The 20,640-nt window shown below is 35.3% G+C and overlaps 1 protein-coding gene and 1 pseudogene across 1 annotated transcript; both read left to right on the forward strand.

The window, feature by feature from the left end:
- Window positions 1-5,713: 5,713 nt before the first annotated feature.
- LOC110728642 lies at window positions 5,714-8,358 on the forward strand. Its single transcript, XM_021908286.1, has 2 exons — window positions 5,714-6,097; window positions 8,251-8,358. The coding sequence occupies exons 1-2, from the start codon at window positions 5,714-5,716 to the stop codon at window positions 8,356-8,358; spliced, it is 492 nt and encodes a 163-aa protein (XP_021763978.1).
- Window positions 8,359-9,449: 1,091 nt separating this feature from the next.
- LOC110728552 lies at window positions 9,450-19,765 on the forward strand (annotated as a pseudogene).
- The last annotated feature ends 875 nt before the right edge of the window (window positions 19,766-20,640 follow it).

Below are 20,640 nucleotides of genomic sequence, written 5' to 3' on the forward strand. Positions count from 1 at the left end.
CGGAAATTATTTTCGAGATTTAATTTAAAGGAGAAGTTAAAATTTTTTTTAGTTTGTTCATGTTGCAGGAAAGCGAGGATTAAGGTAAGAATTATGCGTTAAAAACCATGTTGGTGAACTTGGGTAGGAAAGAATTTGGGCATATAAGTAAGAAATAATCATGTTCTTGTATGCATTAATATTTAGGTTGTGATGTTTGATCATGTGAATTCATTGATTGGAAGCATGTAATTATGTGATTAGAAATAAGTGAGATTGTTTGATTGAACATTGAACCTAATTCATGCAAGAACTGTATTATTTTATTTTCTTTGGGAAGGGAATTCTTTTCTAAGTCTTTTCTCTTACAAGATGCAGATCTTCCCTAGCAAAAACCCCCAAATTGGTACTCTAATCAAGAAAGAATATGAACATCCTTTTGACTATGTCAAGAAAATTCGTTTATATTATTCCCATTTGAGCGATGTCCTAGGAAACAAGCATTATGACCTTCCTGATCGAGTTTCAGCTATGATTATTCATTTGTCTTCCAGATGAACCCCCATATCTTACTGTCAAAGCAAAGTTCTCTGATTTTTACTTACCTGGAACATCCCAAACTACTCCAAATACAAAGATTATTATGGACAGTGGTACCCTGACTATAGATACTTGATTTCTTACCTCGTTAGAGTTAAGAAATATCATTGCGAGCGCTTACACATTCCATATCCCAATTACTACTATGATAATCTAGCAGGGAATAATTCCCCTTCCACTAGCAATCAATCAGGAAATTCTTCTCCACCACAGGGTAATCAAGCAGGAACAAATGAAAGGCAAGAGGAAGGAGAGCTGATGGATGAGAGTAACCATATTGTTGATAGTTCCATTATGGAAATTCCAAATCCAAATCCACCCCTAACTCGAATCATAATTGATATTTCATCTAACGATGTGGAAGATGAATATTTCCTCCAAGTAGAATAAAATCCAGAGACACCTGAACCAATGGAGGAGGAAGATGACCCTGAATTCGATCCTGGAAGCTACAAACAATCGAAGGACAAGAGAACAATGTTCGAAAGGACTAGATTTTTGTAGTTTCATCTCTCTCTTAGGATTCTTAGTTTCATTTCCGTAGTTTTAAGTAATTCCTTTGTCAATATAGTAATAAGTAATATGTCCACAAGAGTCTATAACCCTATTGAGTTGCGTAGGTTATTCGAACTCATTTCATTTCAGTTTTCCATTCATTTTCTTACTCAGCAATAAAATTGTATTTATTTTCTTAACTCTGGAATTTATGGGAATTATTTTTATATATTATTGTGATGCTTTATTAAATGTATGGTTGGTTAGCAATCAATATTTGGTTGATCAAGCTGCAAATTCTGAAAATTGTAATTTTGCAATCTCAATTTGTTAGCTTAAAATTAAATGTGTATATATAAAGGGTATAAGTTGGTTAGATGGGTGTCTAACTTGAGAGCTAACCATGACCATAATTTATAAAGACCCCTTGTTGTAATTCAGGCGAAGAAAGATGGCAGGAGGAAGTGGTAACAACAATGATGGAGGAGAGCTGAGTGAGGTTGTGAGGCAGTTGGCAATGGTCGCCCAACAGTTAGCAAGAAACTCGACCAACAATGGAGATGTTCAGGGAGAGCTATTCAAGAAGGTGGCACAAAGCAAGCCACCGACCTATCAAGGAGAGCCTGATACAACAGTGCTGGAAAACTAGTTAAGGGAATTTGAGAAACTGTTTGGGGCAGTTGGGTGCCCAGAGAATTCGAAAGTGGGTTGTGCTACCTATTACCTCAGGGGTGAAGCTGACATTTGGTGGCAACAAAATGAGGCTACAATTAAGGAGCTACCCGGTTTAATAGGACTATGTTTCAGGAGAACGTTAGGGACAAGTTTTATCCTAGCTTTTTACAAAAACAAAAGGCTGAGGAATTTGCTAACTTAGCAATGGGAGAAATGTCAGTAACTGAGTATTACACCAAGTTCATTGAGCTGTCACGATTTGCCAAAAAGTCTGTTGCTACAGAAAATTCAAAGGCTAGGAAGTTTGAGAGTGGATTGACTACTGATTTACAACTAAAGCCGCGTGGACAAGAGTTAGAAACCTTGGATGAAGTGTATGGGAGAGCTGCACACCTTTATGCTTTGGAGTTGAAGAAAAAGAAAGAGTTAGCTGAGGTGGAAGGGAAGGAAAAGAGAAAGGAGGTGGGGCAAAACTCTAGGAACCCGTAAGGTAACCAAAAGAATTTTAAGAAGCAGAAGTACCACCATAACAACAACAACAACAACTTCCACAACAACAACAATTTCCAAGGTAACAATCGCCAAGGTGGGCGAAACTTTAATGGTGGAGCTAGGAACTCTAACCAAGGAAATAACAAAGGACCAAGGAATTTCTACTACAAGAGGTGTAGGAACGACCACCCTGGTAAGGACTGTGAGGGAAATCTGGTTACTTATCCCGCATGCAACAAGTTGGGACATAGGGAGTATGAGTGCTTCTCCAAAGATCTTAGTCGAAACAAGCAGGGAAATAATCAAGGAGGGGTTCAAAGGAACTTTTAAGGAAACAACAACTATTCAGGGTATAAGGGGGCATAGCAGAATGGAGGAAAAGCAACAACAATGGGAATAATCAGGCGAAGAGTGGAGCTCTAGGAAAACTGAATGTGATAAGTAGGCATGAGGCTGATTCCACGAAGGATGTTATCACTGATACCTTTTCTATTAACTCTACTCCTGTCAAAGTTTTGTTTGATTCTGGTGCAACTTTTTCTTTTATTTCAAAGGCCATTGTTTCAAAACTATCACAATGTTTGAAAACCGTAGATGTTATAGATTTACCTATAGTTATTCCTACGGGAGGGGTAGTACAGTGTACCAAAACTTTTAAGGATGTACCATTAGAAATCAAGGGAAAAGTGTTTCTGTCTGACCTCATCGAGTTTGGGTTAAGTGACTTCGATGCCATTTTGGGAATGGATTAGTTGAGTAAGTACAGTGCAGAGATTAGTTGTCGATCGCAGAAAGTAAAAATGAGTACAACTGAGAATGAGTTGGTAACATATTGAAAACATGGTGAAACAAAGTGCCCAAGGATCATATCTGTGTTGAAGTTGGCAAAGTATATTAAGAAGGGGCACCCAGTATATTTTTGTAGTGTGAGGAACTTAGAACATGAAGAGGCAGCCAAGCTTAAGGACATAGAAGTGGAGAATGAGTTTCTGGATGTATTCCCTGACAAAATTCTAGGAATGCCACCCAAGAGGGCAATTGATTTCACAATAGAGTTGGTCCCAAGAACAACACCAATTTCAAAGGCACCATATCGAATGGCACCTGCAGAAATGAGTGAGTTAAAGGAACAGTTGCAGGATTTGCTGAAAAAGGGGTAAATTAGACCAAGTGCATCGCCTTAGGGTGCACCAGTGTTATTTGTCAAGAAGAACGATGGAAGTATGAGGTTATGTATTGATTATAGGGAGTTAAATAAGGTCATCATAAAGAACAAGTACCCATTACCAAGAATTGATGACCTATTTGACCAGTTGAGGGGCGCATTCGTGTTTTCAAAGATTGATTTAAGGTCTGGATACCATCAGTTAAGGATCGCAGACGGATATATTCCCAAAACTGCATTTAGAATAAGGTACGGGCATTATGAGTTCACAGTAATGCCATTTGGGTTAATGAATTCTCCAGCAATCTTTATGGACTTGATGAATAGGGTGTTCCATCCATTTATGGACAAGTTTGTTGAGGTGTTCATAGATGATATTCTGGTGTATTAAAAGAATAAGGAGGAACATGTGGATCATTTGAGAACAATTCTACAAACATTAAGGGAGAACAAGCTTTATGCGAAGTTTTCCAAATGTGAGTTTTGGTCGAAGAAAGTAGCATTTCCTTGGTCACTTTGTGTCCAAGGATAGGGTAGAAGTAGATCTAGCAATGATTGAGGCGGTGAAAGGATGGCCTAAGCCAAAGACGGTGTCTGACGTTAGGAGTTTCTTAGGTTTAGCAGGGTATTATAGGCGTTTTGTGAAGGACTTTTCTAAGATTGATAAGCCTATGACCTCTCTAATGAATAAGGACAAGAAATTTGAGTGCGATGAGAAGTGTGAGGAAGCCTTCCAGCTCTTGAAACAAAAGTTAATTACAGCACCGGTGCTTACACTGCCAAATGATAGTGGGATCTATGATGTATATAGTGACGCGTCCAAGAATGGTCTGGGATGTGTGCTTATGCAAAATGGGAAGGTGATTGCATATGCATCAAGACAATTGAAACCTCATGAAGTAAACTACCCTACTCATGACTTAGAATTAGCTGCAATCATTTTTGCACTAAAGATTTGGAGGCATTACTTGTATGGGGTAAAATGTAGGATTTACACAGACCATAAAAGTTTGAAGTACATTTTCACCCAAAAAGATCTAAACTCACGCCAAAAGAAATGGTTAGAATTTACAACGGACTACGACTTGGACATACAATACCATGAAGGGAAAGCAAATGTAGTTGCAAACGCTCTAAGTCGTAAGACCAGTCATAGACTGAACACTCTAATAGTGGTTGATGAGTTGTGTAGGGAAATGAGGAAAATGAATTTAGAAGTGGTAGAATGGGGAGTACCAACGAGTATACTTGTGGATATGAGTATTCAACCAACAATATTTGATGGGATAAGGGAGAACCAAGCAGGAGATGTTAAGTTGGATAGGATTCGTGAGAAAATAAAGCAAGGGAAGGCTACAGATTTCAAAATTCATGAAGATGGAAGTTTAAGATACAAAGGTCGATGGTTTGTACCACAAAAGTGTGAAGAAGTAAAGAGAAAATTGATGGAAGAAGGTCACAATACACCATACTCGGTACACCCAGGAGAGGACAAGCTATACAAAGACTTGAAAAAGATGTATTGGTGGCCTAGAATGAAGAATGAAGTTGCGGAATTTGTAGCAAAGTGTCTAACTTGCCAAAAAGTGAAGATAGAGCACAAGAGACTGCAAGGAACCGTGCAATCATCGGAAATTCCTGGATGGAAGTAGGATGGTATTTCAATGGACTTTGTGACTTGCCTCCCAAAGTCAAAGAATAGGAATGATACCATTTGGGTCGTGGTGGATAGACTGACTAAATCTGCGGTGTTCATACCAATAAAAGAGACCTGGAAGATGTAACAACTTGCAAAGCTTACATTAAAAATTTTGTGAGGTTACATGAAGTTCTAAAGGATATTGTGTCTGATAGAGATTCTAGGTTTCTTTCGAAGTTCTGGAAGAGTGTTCAAGAAAACTTTGGTACAACACTAAAGATGAGTACATCATTTCATCCTGCCACGTACAGATGGACAAACTGAGAGGATTATTCAAACCTTGGAAGATATGTTAAGAGTTTGTGTCATTGACTTCCAAGAGGGATGGGAAGATAGCTTGGACTTCATTGAATTTTCTTATAACAATAGTTACCATGCAAGCATTGGCATGGCTCCATTTGAGGCATTATATGAAAGGAAGTGTCGCAGTCCTGTGTGTTGGAACGACATAAGTGAAACAATGATCTTAGGGCCTCAAATGATTAAGGATACAATAAGCAAGTAAAAGAGATTCAAGCGGCGCAAGATCGCCAAAAGAGCTACGCAGATGGAAGCGTAGAGAGGAAGAGTTTGAGGTTGGTGACAAAGTATTATTGAAGGTGTCACCGATGAAAGGTGTCATGAGATTTGGGAAGAAAGGAAAGCTTAGCCCAAAATATATTGGCCCATATGAAATATTACAGAGAGTAGGCAAGGTAGCTTATAGGTTAGCCTTACCTATGGAACTAAGTAAAGTGCATGATGTATTTCATGTATCTCAGTTAAGAAGGTATATACCTGACAAGTCACATGTGCTACAACCTGAAACAATTGAGTTAGATCAAAGCTTAACTTATGAAGAAAGACCTGTCAAGATCCTTGACAGTATAGTGCGTAGTACACGCAACAAGGAAGTTAAAATTGTTAAAGTGCTATTGTCTAACCAAGAATATGAGGAAGCAACTTGGGAAGCTGAATATGAGATAAAAGAGAAATATCATGAGTTGTTTAAGGTATGTGGAGTTACGGGGACGTAACTCGTTTTCTTTAAAGGGGGTAGAATGCGGTAAAATTTCGCGTTTTTTCCCTATATTTTTAGTTATTTTTTGTGCTTTTTGCACATTTTTAACGGTTATTTCGAGTAATTTTCATTTCAAGGAGACATTAAAGGTAAAAGTATGTCAAAAGAGTACATCAATATTATACAAAGTGAGGAAAAAGTTTGATTTTCGTTACCCAAGTTTCGGGACGAAACTTCTTTTAACGGGGGTAGACAGTAATACCCCGTATTTTTATACGTATTTTAATTTAAATCATTATTTTATGAAGCATTTAGATAATTTAAAATGAATTATTTATGGTATTTTATTAATTTAAAGAGAATTATTTTAATTATAGGTCCATTTTTATTTATTTAATTGTTTTGGAAATATTTATTTTATTATTTAGAAACTTTGGGGCATATTATTTTATAAAAGGAAATTTAAAGTCAATGGTATTTAAAGAAAGTCAAAGGACTAGTTTGAATAGGAGAAGGGGTCATTAAGGGTAGAAGAGAATTTAAGCTTAGGAGAGATCTAGAGAGCGGGTATAAATACCCATCTTATGAGCAAATTAGATCTTGCCCAAGGTGGAGAATACCCAAAGGTAAACTCTCTTTCTCTCATCTTATTTTCTCTCTCCTTTAATTTCCCCCTCCACCCCTTTTAATTTACACACATCACCACACACACACACCACCACCACAACCGGCCGCCACCAGCATAGGGCCAGCAGCAGCTGCAGCAGGGAGGTGGCGCCGACCACTCTCCCCTCCCCCTTGTTGTGCGTGTGTTTTAAATAATAATAACTGCTCTGCTTTGCTCAAAAAAAATAATAATAATAATAATAATAAAACTCTTCATTTGTTTTAAAATAATTCTAGCCTTGATTCAATTATAATTTTTGGGTTGTGTGATGATTTTTATGATGTTTGATTATAATTATTATGTATATAATTATAGGATTTAGTTTTGAATTAAAAAAAAAAAGCCCCAAATTGAAAACCCTAGGTTTCTAAATTAATGTGTGTTGATGGAAATTGATTGTAGGTGATTGAAACTATTAAATTAGATGTTTGTAAACATAATTACAACAATTTTACATGTTATTATAAAGCTGGAATTTTTATATAAAGGTTAGAATTATAATTCTTGAAAGGATTTTTAATTACCCATTAATTGGGAATAAAATTAAGGGTTTTAAATTAATTTTCATCTTGTTTTAGAGGGTTTATAAGTGATTTAAGAGTGGATATATTGCTAGAAATTTATATTGAATAGGTATTAATGTCTCTTTATAATTTTGGGTTGTAGGAGATTTCCAAGTGAGTGATTTTGTGTAGTCGTGACGATTTTGAGATCATATTCAAGATACGTTCGCGTACTTGGTAATTATTTAAGTGTATAGAAGCGTGCTAGGCTTTGTATAATTAATTCCGTGGTAGTATCATGTTAGGTGTGAATTAGAATTTGTGATTGGATTGATGCTGGTGATTGATTTATGATGTATGAATTATTTATGATGGATTAATGATTGGAATTAATTATATTGGCATGTTGAATATGAACTAAAATTTTTAATATTGGCATGATTGAGAGCATGTTTGATTAAACTAAATGTTTAATATGGTTTGGAATATAAAAAGGGAATTTTATTGTATTTCCTATAATTTTTATTGATGTTTTAAGCATAAGGATTGAGCTATCAAGTGTCTTAGTACACAGGAATAAAATGTTGTGCGGTGCCTATGTGCACTTAAGGTGTTCTAAACACCGAGGGATAAGATTTGCAGTGCTTTATGCACTTAAGGTGTTATTTAACACCAAGGTAGTTTAAAAAGGATTCAACATTAAATTATGTGGTCACTAATTATTCAAGAATTAAGTTGGTATGTTTGATTGCTTGAATGATTTATTATGATTGATTGTGTTATGGTTTAAGAGTCGTCACCAAGCCTAAAAATATGTAAACAGTGTAAAGTGAAAGAAATTACGCACCAAAACTCTTGGAACGTATATATCTCAAGTATGAACATATGGGGGGAGTTATGGGGTTTTATATTTAACCATGACTTCTACTGGGAGTACATGACGCTGTATTTTCCTTTTATTTATTTTATGTGCAGGACGTCCAATCACTTCATGTGGCATTTGCCTACTCGATTAGCTCCCGGTGTAGTTTACCTCAATTTATTTGGGTCAGAGAATTGGTAGGAAACCAGTTTGATGCGTAATCAAATTAAATAAGCAATTTATTTATCCATTTCTTTGTTGGTTGTGTTGTGTGCTTAAAAACAGGTGCAGCAAGGTAAGTTGTGTGTTGATAGGATTAAAGCATGTTAGTGTATACTGATTACGCTTATGTACTCAGCATTGCTGATTGTGTGTTGTGTGTTTGTTTGACCTTGTCTTTATCTTGGCCCTACGACAACCCATTTCTAATGGCGAGTAGTGGGGACAAAGCAAAGAGGAGCTTTTCAGGTGTGGAAGCATATTCATGATGGGCATGAGTGAAGAGCGAATCATATTTAGTTTTCATGAGAATGTGATGTGATTTGTTGCTTTAATTATTATATGTTTTGCTTGTGAGACTAACGCAAAGGCTTTTAAATATTTTATCTCGGTTTTATTAAGGGCTTACAATGGTTCCAAGTTATAGGTGGACTTTGTTTGACTTTACTTTCGTTTGATTTGACTTTTTAAGTTGACTTGTTTTGAATGGTTTGAAATTAGTCTTCTGCTGTGTGTCTTTGATATTTGTCTTAGCCGTTTTCACGGTGGCGGTAATGTCTTAGAATTTCCTATTTCGTATTTTAAAAGGGCAAAACAGGTATTTTAAAAGAAAGGAATTTCTAGGGTGTTACAACAGATGACACAAATCTATTAATTCGTGTCCAATTTGTATTGTGTATCGTATTGCGGTGAACTAAAATATACGTTATCTCCCGTTAGAATAATTACGTAGTACTCCCTCTCTCTGTTATTTAACGGTCTATATTCCATTTTTGGGTAGCCAAAATTATGGGCCTATTTCTATTTAAAGAGTGTATTTTTTGACAATATTACACTCTTTTTGATGAGTTGTCATCATTTTTTTTTGTACTTTTGACAACATTTCGCCAACAATTTATATTTCCCTCTCTTCAATAATTACCAACTATCTTTTCTTTCCCTCTATCTTTCTAACCCCACGTACGTATTTGTATTCCTAATCATTAATTTTAAGTAATCTACAACTTTTGTAATTTTCGTGAAAAAATCTTAATAGACCACTGGAAAAAATCAGAAAATCACAATTATTGTGGTACATATATTTTTTGTGGCTACACAATAATACTGAGATTAGTAGTACTAATGCAGTGTTAGTGGTCGATAATTCCAGAGTTTGAATCTGCGGTTGAACAGCTGAAAGGAGAAAGCGGAGAGCTCTACTCCATCTCTGCCGATCCTCTCATTCTCTCTCTTCAGCTTTACCATGTCTGACGAACCCTTTCTCACTCGCTGGAGTTTTCAGGTTACTTCTACTTGAATTTCATTTCTGTAATTTTAATTTTAATCTGGGTTTAATTTCTCAACAATTGCTTTGATTTTGACTTTTCTTTTCATTGATTTTGGTTGTGATTTTGGAACTTTGATGTTAGTGAAAATGTGGGGTTTTAATATGATGTTTGTATTTTTATTTGTATTTGTTATGATCATCATCAATTGTTTGTTGTTTGACTCTTGGAAAAAAATGGCAAAGTTTGACTGATGTAGTTGCCTTGGATATTGGTTGTTTGGTTGGTTGGTGCTTGAATTTTTGGGAACTTGGGGTTTTTTTCACTAGGATTTTAAGTTTTTTTATGATGCGAAGTTTGGAAGGAAGAGAGAGCCGAAGCCGGAGGAGGAGGATGCTGCAATGGCTAGTCAGAGCAACGGGAATACAGCAGCGAATGGAGGGACTACGACTCAGAATGGTGGGAGAAAGCGCGAGCTTGCCGTTTACGAGCAGTATAGGAATCAGGTCATATTCTTGTTTGAAATTATGTACATTGTATTAGTATCTATAATCTTTGTTTGTGATAATGTTTGGTGTTTACATTGATTGATAAGGTGGGTATCTATAACGATTTCAAGAGCCACGGTTGATTGATATCTTCACAAAATGAGTATATTATCCCTAACAATTTGTGGTTCTTCTTAGATGTTTGATAAAGTTGATTTTGTTTCATATTGATAGGCTAGTAATGGGACACCCTCAAATGGAGTTTCGGCAAATGGTGCTCAGGATAATACTGTGTAAGATTTTCTGCTTACTTGTTTGATTATAACTCTATATTTCGTCTTAGATGTACCAGACGATTAGGCAAAATTGTTATGAATTAAGGGTTCTTGTCTACTTCTAAGAGTTCGAACGATGCCCTTATTGCTTAGAGGATGAAGTACTGTTTGGCATTGCTAACAGTGACCCATACTCATACCACATCATAATGCTAGAAATCTTGCTAATTCACTGCCCAAGTGCTACACATCTCTCTATTTTAGTGCTGTAATTGCTGTTCATGTAGCGATGCTTTGACATATTCTGATGGTTCCTTTTATCAGTTATATAGTTGTAGCAAATTATTCTAGTCATGATATTCATCATATCTATTTTGTCTAAACTTAAGCTATAATTTAAACTATGTCACTAACAAAGATGTAAGTAAATATATAGAGAAACAAAAATTTAGAAGAAGATGCGTGAACAAAATTTGGACCCAAACTTCATTAAATTAGTCACATTTAACAAATGTTATTACTATGCTTATGTGGTTGATGAAATGGGTAATGATAGTTATTCGCTCTTGGTCTTGGATTCTCCTCATGACTTGAGTTAGGGATCATTTACTTGCATTATTGAATTCAAATCTACTTGTGCACTCTTGCCATGGTAGAGATTGTTCTTTAGTCTCAAGTTGGGTATCACTTTGCGGTCGTGGGTTTAAAGAATTAAGGGACACAGTGTGTGTATTGCTCCCCTTTGCAGATGCAAACTATGCCAAGAATTGTGTACTTGTTTGTTAAACTAGTTTGTTAGTTAAATACGCATGCCCTTCAATAAAAAGAAAATACAAGATTAATAATAAACCACTTAATATTGTGCTTGTTGCCAATTTCTTTGAATACCCAATTTTATTCCCATGTCTCAAATGTTCTCAGTTTGAAGCTACACCTGTCCTTATCTGAGGTTTAAAATTATGTACCCCCTTCAACAAAGAGAATATACGTAACTAATTAATGAACTTGTTAAATTTAATTTTAATTTTGAGTTCCTCTGAGGCCCTGAATACCCAGTTTAAATTTTCTCATCTCAAATTTCCTCATTTCGAAGCTACTGTTATTATCTGAGGTTTCTTTAGGCTATTTTTATTGATCCATTATCAACCCATATGTGTTACATGATTTTAATAGTCTGAATTCTTTAAACAATCACGTCCATTCAACTTGTGTTTTATTAAAGTGTTATGTCTATTGACATCCAGAAATGTAATTGCGCTTTATTGATTTCATATTTTCTTTTTGCTCAATGTGCTTTCCGTTTTTCTTTTTCTTGCTTCCCAGGCAGAAGCCCATGCTTCCTCCATTTGAAGATGCAGAAACACGTAACCTAGCAGAAAGTCTATGCAGGTGGCATTCAATTTTCAGTTTATAAACTTTTATGCTCTCTATTTTTTTTTTTTATTTAATTTTACATATATATGCAAATTTTTGTACAAAGAATCAGGTGTTCATTTATATAACTCGACTTTAGTGTCGTAATAATGAAAATACTGTGACACTTTTCTGTCTCATATACAATGGAAGCAGCATGTATAATAGCAAAAAATAAATAAATTTTGACAAAAGCTAAAAATAAAAAAAAGTGTGTAGCTTAATGTCTTTTAAAAAATAAAATTGTTTTAGCATTATAGGCTGCTTTGCTCATTACAACCTTTACAAAATTAGATTGTCATTTACAACCTTAAAAATTAATACATTTAAATTTTATACCATGTAGTAACTATTTTCGATGGTTGATTCTAAAATATTTCATTGTTTGTATTTCTACCATTTAACTGATTGACACGATAGCATCATGAACGCCATCAATGAAGTAATTTATTGGAATTAAACTACTAAAAACTCTAACAAGTATCAAATTCAAAATGACTTTGTATAATTTATTTTTAGCAAGGTAGTAATTGACCAAGTCACTTGTACAAAAGGCTATAAGTGACAAGTTTTCCTTTAAAAAATGATATTGGGCATCTCCTGTTGTAATTTTTTTTTCTTTTTATATTATCCTGATTTCATTATTTTATAAATGAAGCCACTTGTATGACTATGGGTCAAAGGTCATGATGTAATTGTTGTGCTTGTGTACAGGGACATTATTCGCGGGAGCCAAGATGTCAATTGGGAGAGCATAAAGGGTCTTGAGACTGCTAAACGTCTTCTTAAAGAAGCAGTTGTCATGCCTATCAAATATCCTAAGTAAGTCCTGAATAACACATATGGCTTAGAGAAGTCTAAACCTTTTAATTATTTGCGCATGTATTATAGGTGTGATATTATATCCTTCAATGCTGCCTAGAATTATTGATAGGCAAATGGATGTTCTGACGTGATGATGTAATTTAGCTATAATAAGCTAAACTAAATGCTTGATCTCCACTCTTAACATGGAAATAACAGGTACTTTTGACATTTATCATTGGTAGCCATTTTTTTTTCCCGTTTAGTATTGAACTTCTACGATTTGTCAAATGTGGTATTAATGATGATTTGTGGTTGTAATTCTATTCATTCTAACTTATTTAAACCAAGGCTAACATTTCAATTATTTTAAAAAAAGATAAGAAATAATACCAATTTTTCCCCCCCTCGCTTCTCCTCCTCATCCTTTTTTCTTCTCTCTCTCTCTTTCTCTCTCCCTCGCTCTCTCGCTCTCTTCAACAACGACTCTGCAACTCTTCCCAACTTTATTAATGGAAAACCCAGCTTTCAAGAACATAAATGGCGGCAAAATTATCCAGATGAAAGCAAACTGAGTTACCTGCCCAAGACATATACTGGTCCACAATAGCAGCTATAGTCCAAGTCTAGCACCATCCATTACAATGACACATAAGAAGAGTCCATAGGTAAGTAGCTCCTTCAGTCACATCCTAGACTAGAGCACAACTCAGGGCCACGATGTTGCAAGAACAATCTCTTAGGGTTTGCATTTGTACCAGTAGTATAACCTAGGGTAATACTCTGCTACTCATCATTTGGCGGGTGCCAAGCAAATTCTGGGTGACCTGTCTCAAGAAACTTTTCATAATCAATGGTGCCTTTGCTCAATGTGTATTGTAGTCCTTTAGGATCACAACTTTCATCAGCTATGACAATTAATTGGTGGCTTAAAGTTCCCTTCGCTGTTATCAGCCACAATAATATGCTTCCTTTGCCAAAGTAATGAATTCTTGGACGACTTCTGATGCAAAATGGCCAAGCAAGAAAGCAATGGCCTATGCATTAAGAAGTATATTGACTGTGTTCAATACAATCAATTATATCTCCTGGAATGTTTGGAGTGTTTATTGATACCTATTGGTAAAAATTTGACAAATTCAAAGATATTATAAATGATAATGCATGTAAGCTGTTTGAGGATATGCCTTAGAAATTTGCTTTTGCTTACTATGCGTTGATTTCTTTTTTTATTCGCTTTGTCGGAGTTTCAGGAGAGATAATTTGGGTTTTGGAGTGGTGGTGAACTGGTGATGGTGTAATGGTGGTGGGCAGGGAGAGAGGAGAGAGAAGAGGATTGCGACTGATGGTGGGTGGAAGATTTAATGGAGGAGAGTGAAAGTGAAGGTTTGTAAATGGTGGTAAAATTGAGTTTTGAAGAGAGAGGTGGGGATGAGGAGAAGAATTAATGAGTTGACTGTGGTTAGTGTAAGTTAGGTTTAACAGAAAAATTAAACAAAAACTTTCATTACTTATTTAATGTAAAAAATCAAAAGGCTTCCTATGATAATTGGAAAAAAAAAAAAAAAGGCTAATAATGATTAAAGTCAAAAGTACAGACTATAAATGTGGAATTTTCTTTATTTACGTGCTAGTAAAATTTTTGGTCAAAGTAGGCTTATAAGTTGTGCATAGGGTGAAAAAAAAGTTGTGCATAGGGTGAAGGGAGTATAAGTGTAGATGTTATTTCCTCCGCCACGGATTTGCAGCACCACCTACCTTATTATGCTTTCCCAGATTACTTGCTAGAATTCGTAAAAGGAAAGGACCCAAAATTTTTATTCTATTATTTCTCACGTGCTTTAAACCATTTTACTTTATACTTTCTAAAAAAAACATGAGACTAAAAAAATTGTTCCTCACACTCTAAACTTTTAAATAAACCCGGTTCACATTAATTTATTGTGGACCATTTATTAGGGGACACTGTTTAAATGTTGCTATGTAAACATAAAGGTTACTATGTTAAAATAAAGATTATTTTGTTAAAATAAAAGTCATTGGGTTATAACAAAAGTCAAGAGATTAATACATTTAATAATGAAAGTTTTAATATACTAGTTAATATGAATAATAAAGGTCAATTCAATATAATTTTGGTTGGCACATTATTGTGGACCCGAGGTTCAAACAAGTTTTAATAAAGGTCACTATGTTAAATTATGGTCACTATATTCAACATAATGTCGATTGACATGTGTGGACCTCAGGTTCACAATAAACCAGGTCAAATTAGTTTTTTCCTCCTCACACCCCTTATAAAAGCTATGGCTTAATTTCCTCTAACTATAACTGAAAATTGAAAAATATTCCACTGCAAACTAACTAAATTTAATTAAATTGTCAATTGTTTTGCATAAAAATTTGTGCCTTTCAAATTGGTGTGTCCTGGAGTACGGGACAATGGGAGTATCTTATTGGTTCTTTTGCATTTAAAAAGTTGCAAAACTTTTTTCCACTGATTTTCTTTGTAATGTACCTGAATCATTGGATTATATGCTATTAATCATTGTAATTGTTGAATGTTGCGATCTGTGTATAGTTGCTACCTGCCTCTATTATTATCTAATGATGGTATTTATACAAGTCTATGTTGTAAAATCTGGCTTTCCTATGTCACTCTGTGAATTTGACGGATGCATTTCAAAATAATTCCACTTTTTTTCTGCCTAATGTAAATATACCCATTATTTCTATTTATGAACTTCACACTAACTATTATCTAATTAGAATATGTACCCCTTTGACCTTCGCCATTATCTTCAAGTTAAGTGTTGCTATTTAGAAATTTGTGCATGGGTTAAAAAATGTCTCCAAATGCAATTTTCCTACTGATAAGTTGAAGTCCATGAATATCAAATTGACTCTCTTCTGTAGCGTTAGAAAGAAAATGTTAGTCGCACATAGTTCTACATTATTAATCAAATAACCTAATTAATACTAATGCAGCTGGACCTCTCTTGATAGATGATGTTCTATTTCTGATTCATATTTCATATTTCACATATGCTGATTGTTGTTGGCTTGTTTCAAGGTATTTCACTGGACTATTATCTCCATGGAAGGGCATACTTCTGTTTGGCCCCCAGGAACAGGAAAAGTAAGAAAAACTTCTGACTGCGGTTTTCTCAGTCTGCTTGATTATATTGTATGCTTTTGACCCCTCCGCAGTCTGTGGTTTTCATGTTGCTATTGCTTAGGGAATTAACGTTAAATGCATGGTGCTCAGCTAAGTAGTTTCCCTTGTGGTTTTTAAATGAATTGCAACTTCATAATTTATTTTCATTTCTTTTATAAGATTTTTATTTTTTTTTTGATAGAATTTTATTCTCTCTCCTTGGAGCAACTTTATTGGCATACCTTTTTTTTTTTCACTTTTGCCTCTCTTCTATGTCTGATTCACCTTTCGATGTGGGCAGACTATGCTGGCAAAGGCTGTCGCTACCGAGTGCAATACCACATTTTTCAATATTTCAGCGTCATCTGTTGTGAGCAAATGGAGGGGTATGTGAGAGAACGTTTCTTGATTTATATCACATTTACGCTTTTCCTATTATACTAATTGAACTGGAGGCTAATTCTAGCTGGATAATGTAAAACCCTGTGCGGAGTATGTAAATGACATAACAGAGTCTATGTTTCCTGCTTATCATGCATCATGAAGCATCCACTATAGTATTGAGTTTGTTGTTTGACATTTTTGTATTGACACAGGTGACTCAGAGAAATTGGTGAAAGTACTTTTTGAGCTTGCCAGGCATCATGCACCATCTACTGTTTTCGTAGATGAGATTGATTCAGTTATTAGTCATCGTGGTGAAGCACGTAGTGAGCATGAAGCTAGTAGGCGTTTGAAAACTGAGCTCCTCATACAGGTGACGTTTGTATGCAGAACTGTTTTGGTTCTGTTATTTCACTCATTACAACTCTATGAGTCAGCTCATAGAGCTACTTGTATTACTTTTGTTGTTAACGCAATTTTCTTTCTGGTTTGCTTTTAGTCTACAAAATGTTATCACATAGAATAAAGTCAAAATCAAATTAATTAAGATCAACTTTTTGAAAAAGAGATAACTAGGCCTCATTTCTTTATTATAATAGCTGCAGTAACTGTCAACTTTTAATAAATTGATGTACTAAGATTTGGCTCAGAACTTTTGTTTGAAATATTTTTATTTCGAGTTTTAAAGTTAACTCTTTTACTGGATTTTCAATCCCCCAAAGGCCCAAACTTTTCTTTTTGGTTTGCTTTTATTTTTCAGAATTTTCTCTAGTCTCTGTGTACTCAAACCATATATACAGCAAAAATCTTTTTCCAATGTATCTCCCACTGTTTTCCTCGGGCAGAGTTCCTATAACAAATGAAAGATAATAAGTAAATGAAAGGAAAGGAAGGAAGAATTTCTTAGCTGTTTCATCCCACTTGTTTTCTTTATTGTTGTCTTACCTTCTCTTCTCTCTCCTTATCTTGGAACCAATTTCTCTGCTCCAACAGATCCATTTCATCATAAGCTCAGTACAAGTCTACAAACGTTTAAGGAAGTCATTTTGTGTTCAAAGAACTAGGCCATAGGATTTGGAATATAACATATATAAAAATGGCCTCTTAATAAGAAATTCACTAGGCCCATATTGTATTGTGCGTGCTGGATTTATGTTTCTTGTCACAAATGGTCAATATGGCCCCTTGCTCCTTTCAGATTTAGCAGTCCGCATAAGCCCTGTGAACATTGAAGGAGATTTCTTTTGCTGATGTGTTGTGTGAAGAATGATTGTGTCTGTTCTCTGTGATTTCTGAAACCTTTCACTGCAATTTTGCTTTGCAATACTAATGTGGGTTACAATCAGTTCTTTCCATATAAAACATGCTGAGGAATATGCTATATAGGCAATGCCTAATGTTGTCTTATACGGAAGCAGATTTCTTATCCTATATTCTCAAATAATTTTAAGATCTATTTTACTCTACCTATGGCAGATGGATGGCTTGAGCAAAAGCAACGAACTTGTTTTTGTCTTGGCTGCAACAAATCTTCCTTGGGAACTGGATGCAGCTATGCTACGGCGACTTGAGAAGAGAGTATCCTCTGTTGATTTGAATGTAGTTAATTTGTTGTTTCGGCAACTTTACTTTGTCATGAATTAGTTTAACATTGGTTTTTGGAGCTGACTTTCTGAATAGTACACAATGCTTGTCAAATATAATTAAAATATAATAATTCTGTGTAGTTGCGAATTTAGGTCGTCTAGAAATTGACAATCTACAGGTGAATGTGGATCTTCACACACTAGTAGATAGGATGTGTGGCACTTGCACCTTTTTTCATACAACTTTACATTGTCTTTTATTGAGAGTTTGAGACTAAACTGCAAAATGCCATAACAGTACCAGAGTTATTACTAAGCTTTCCTTGACAAGATTGGAAAAGATACTTGTACCCCTTCCTGACCCGGAAGCACGAAGAGGTATGTTTGAGGAACTTCTGCCATCAACACCTAATGATGATCAAGTTCCATATGATGTAATGGTGGAAAAAACCGAAGGATACTCAGGATCAGACATAAGATTGGTGTGCAAAGAGGCTGCCATGCAGCCACTTAGGCGATTGGTGACAGTCCTTGAACAGAAGACAGAAGTCATCCCTGAGGATGGTATGTAACTTTCCATACCTTTGGTCTTGATGCTCTGTTGCTTTTCAAAACAACTTGTGTTTCCTTTTTTATCTTAACAATTACTTATTGCACAAATATTAAGAAATTAGCAGTGCGAGTGTTGATTTGGTGAGTGGGTGTAAGATTAAGGAGGTTTAAGTAAGAGAGATGAAAAAAATGGGTGGGTGTAAGAAAAAAGATGTTAAGGTAAGAGTAAAAAAAATGGGTGGGTGTAAAAAAATGATGGATAAACTAAGAGAGAGCGAGTGAAAAAAAAAAAAAAAAAAAAAGTTAATACTGCAGCATAAGAGAGGTAAGGTAGTAAAAGTGATTTGTCAAAAATGGAATAAATTGATAGGAACTTTATAAACCTATCAAAATGGAAAGTTTTAAGATTATTCAGAAACAGGGATGGCATTTCTTAAAACGCATGTGTTGTGTGACCACGATTTGTAGAGAGCATTGGGTTTTCCCTAGATGTAAGAATGGTTAGTGAACAGAATTGTTTTATTTTCCCTTAATCTCCATGCGAGATAATTGAAAGGTAAAGGGAAGGAGAGTGCGTTTATTGTATCAGATCTGATAAGAGTGTCAGAATAGATATTCTTTCAATGGTAGGGCCGAACTGATATTTTTACTGTAAGCTTGCCTGAAGCTTGTGTATGGGACTTGGAGGAGGCATGATGACTCGTAAACTTGTAAAAAAATCTTATTAGAAATTGTCCTCTCTCTCCCAAATAAAATGCCTGTTTCTTTAGTGGGAAAGCAAATTTTATGTCTTCTACTCTAATCTAACGCCTAACATATCACATTTTCCAATTTGTGGAGGCAACTGGTTGGTTCAGGGTAATATCATCCATATTTACCTTATCACATTCTCCAATCTGTGGAGGCAATTGGGATCATAGTAACATAATGCAGTGGAAGAAAACCCTTTGTATAGTTTTGATGAAGCTATAGCTACTATCTTTTGAAGTCCCAAATTTGACAGAGTGGAAAATTTTGTCCATGACACTTGTCATGCTCTATGTACTCATTGATCTCCAATGCTTTTTTATGTAGAATTGCCTCCAGTTGGACCAATTGAACTCAAAGATATTGAACTGGCCTTGAAGAACACCCGACCATCAGCTCATCTACATGCACACCGTTATGAGAAGTTTAACGAAGATTATGGGAGTCACATAATCCAATAAGAGCTACAACTCAAATCATCAAAATGTTGCACATTTGATCACAGTTGTGTTTCACTAGGGGAAATTGCAGTTTGTATTTATGGCAGGTCGACTCAATATCAGCTGAATTTTATGGAGTTCCCACCTTGGTCTCAAGGTTGCGAATTGGGTCGACAATTCATTCCTTATTGTAGTTTTTGGTCCAAGATAAAGGCCGAAGGGTCCATAAATTGTTTTTTTGAACTCTTAAAAAAATCATCAATTTTATTCATGAAAATTTCTAAATTGTTTAGTGCTTATTTTTCTGATGTTGGATTCCTGTGATATCGAATCCATTTAGGTTGCATTTTGGTATTAAATGAATTTATATATAATATCAACTGTAAAAATTGGAATATTCAATTTTTTTTGTTTGGCAAGCAGTTGAAGTTGAACTTTGTAATTTGAAGTAAATGTCCACTAGTAGGAGTAGTAGGAGACAACAACTACAGGAAATCTCTTTTCTGTAACTCATTGAGGAGTAGATTTGATTGGAATTATTACACTGAGCCAAGCTTTTTTATTTTTTGTTTTTGTATTACATTATGTAATATTATCATTTATTATGGGGGTTGTTAACCACTGCCCTCGAATCTCCGATTAACGCCCACTAAATAAAATTTATTTTACGGATTTACCCTCATATATAAATAAAAATTCACCATCACAATTCACAAACATAATATCTAACCCACCCTATAAACCACCACCACCGCCACCTCATTTTACCACCCACCACCACCACCACCTCCTTTTACCACCACCACTACCTGATTTTCGCGCGGAAATCCTGAGGAGGGATAAGGGGAAGGCTGTCGTCGATGGCGTCGCCGGAGGCAAGTTTATTTTTTTTTTTTTTCCGGTATGGGCTAAAACGCCCATTTTTTTAGATTCACTATGGCGGAAACACCTGGAAATTTCGAACCACCACTGGATGTTGTGGAGATAGTGGTTGATCATTGGGTTGTATGGTACAGGGTAGACATGAAACAATTTGTCGTTTTGACTACAAATCTATTTTTTACTTGAATTTTGTTCCAGCTCACTTTGTTGCAAGTAAAGAAACAGATGTACATGTTGATGCCATATGAAGCATCAACATTTTCTATTTCCATTGCATGCATGCCAAAGGCG

The sequence above is a fragment of the Chenopodium quinoa genome, unplaced genomic scaffold (assembly GCF_001683475.1).
Source record: "Chenopodium quinoa cultivar QQ74 unplaced genomic scaffold, ASM168347v1, whole genome shotgun sequence".
Taxonomy (NCBI): Eukaryota; Viridiplantae; Streptophyta; class Magnoliopsida; order Caryophyllales; family Amaranthaceae; genus Chenopodium; species Chenopodium quinoa.

Bases quoted from the DNA above. Each gene is read 5' to 3' on its own strand.
- LOC110728642 (XM_021908286.1), top strand. From the start codon at position 5,714: ATGAAAGGTGTCATGAGATTTGGGAAGAAAGGAAAGCTTAGCCCAAAA. The intron at 6,098-8,250 runs GTATGTGGAGTT...TTTTATGTGCAG, and splicing joins AATATCATGAGTTGTTTAAG to GACGTCCAATCACTTCATGT.